At 52.8% G+C, this 801-nt stretch overlaps 1 protein-coding gene across 1 annotated transcript; it reads right to left on the bottom strand.

Moving 5' to 3' along the window:
* Positions 1–323: 323 nt before the first annotated feature.
* OTX2 (orthodenticle homeobox 2) lies at positions 324–797 on the bottom strand (the record flags this gene model as incomplete). Its single annotated transcript, XM_010182825.1, has 1 exon — positions 324–797. A coding segment is annotated over one exon (474 nt), but the record flags the coding sequence as incomplete, so codon positions are not given.
* Positions 798–801: the final 4 nt, after the last annotated feature.

Here is an 801-nt window from a genome sequence, read left to right as displayed (position 1 = left end):
GTCTGTCTGCTTTCTGCTTGCTAGATGATCTGTCCGTTTAAGGCCTTCCTCCTCCGCTTTTCCTCTTTATTATTCCTTTTCCAGAGCAGGAGATGACTCCGAACGGGATCACACCAACACGGTCCCCCCTCTTGTTGCCGTCGTTTGTTTTTCGTTTGTTTGCTTTTATGTTTTTTTTAAAATGTTCGCTTGTTTGTCCGTTAAGTTATTTTATTTTTTTGTTTTCTCTTTAATTTAACCAAGACCTGACTAAAACTGGAGCACTCAGCCCAGCCGGTTCGTTCTCGTGGTGATTTTTCGCTCGTTAGCGCCCAAAAGGTTCTTCACAAAACCTGGAACTTCCATGACGACGTCTGGTCCTTATAATCCAAGCAGTCAGCGTTGAAGTTTAACTTCCAGGAGGCCGTTTGGTCTTTATAATCCAAGCAATCGGTGGTGGAGTTAAAGCCCAAACTGGAGGCCCCGTAGCCCTGGGTGGAAAGGGAGGCTGGAGACTGGTTGAGGTGGCTGGTGACCGCGTTGGCACCCATGGGACTCAGGGCGGCCCCCGGTCCGGGAAGCTGGTGGTGCATAGGGGTCAAGTAAGATCCACAGTCCATCCCTCCGAAATAGGAGGTCGAGCCAGCGTATCCTTGGCTGTAGCCTGATGCCTGGGTGTAGGTCATGGGGTAGGACCTCTGCATGCAGGAGGAAGAGGTGGACAGGGGGTCTGAGAGCGGGGAGATGGACGCCGGGCTCCAGATGGACACGGGGGCACTGCTGCTGGAAATGGTGGGGACCGAGGTGCTGGAGGGGGGGGTG

Source organism: Mesitornis unicolor, unplaced genomic scaffold (assembly GCF_000695765.1).
Source record: "Mesitornis unicolor isolate BGI_N332 unplaced genomic scaffold, ASM69576v1 scaffold12374, whole genome shotgun sequence".
In the NCBI taxonomy this organism is placed as follows: domain Eukaryota; kingdom Metazoa; phylum Chordata; class Aves; order Mesitornithiformes; family Mesitornithidae; genus Mesitornis; species Mesitornis unicolor.
The sequence above is the reverse complement of the archived record's forward strand: the minus strand, read 5'-3'. Positions and strand labels throughout refer to the sequence as shown.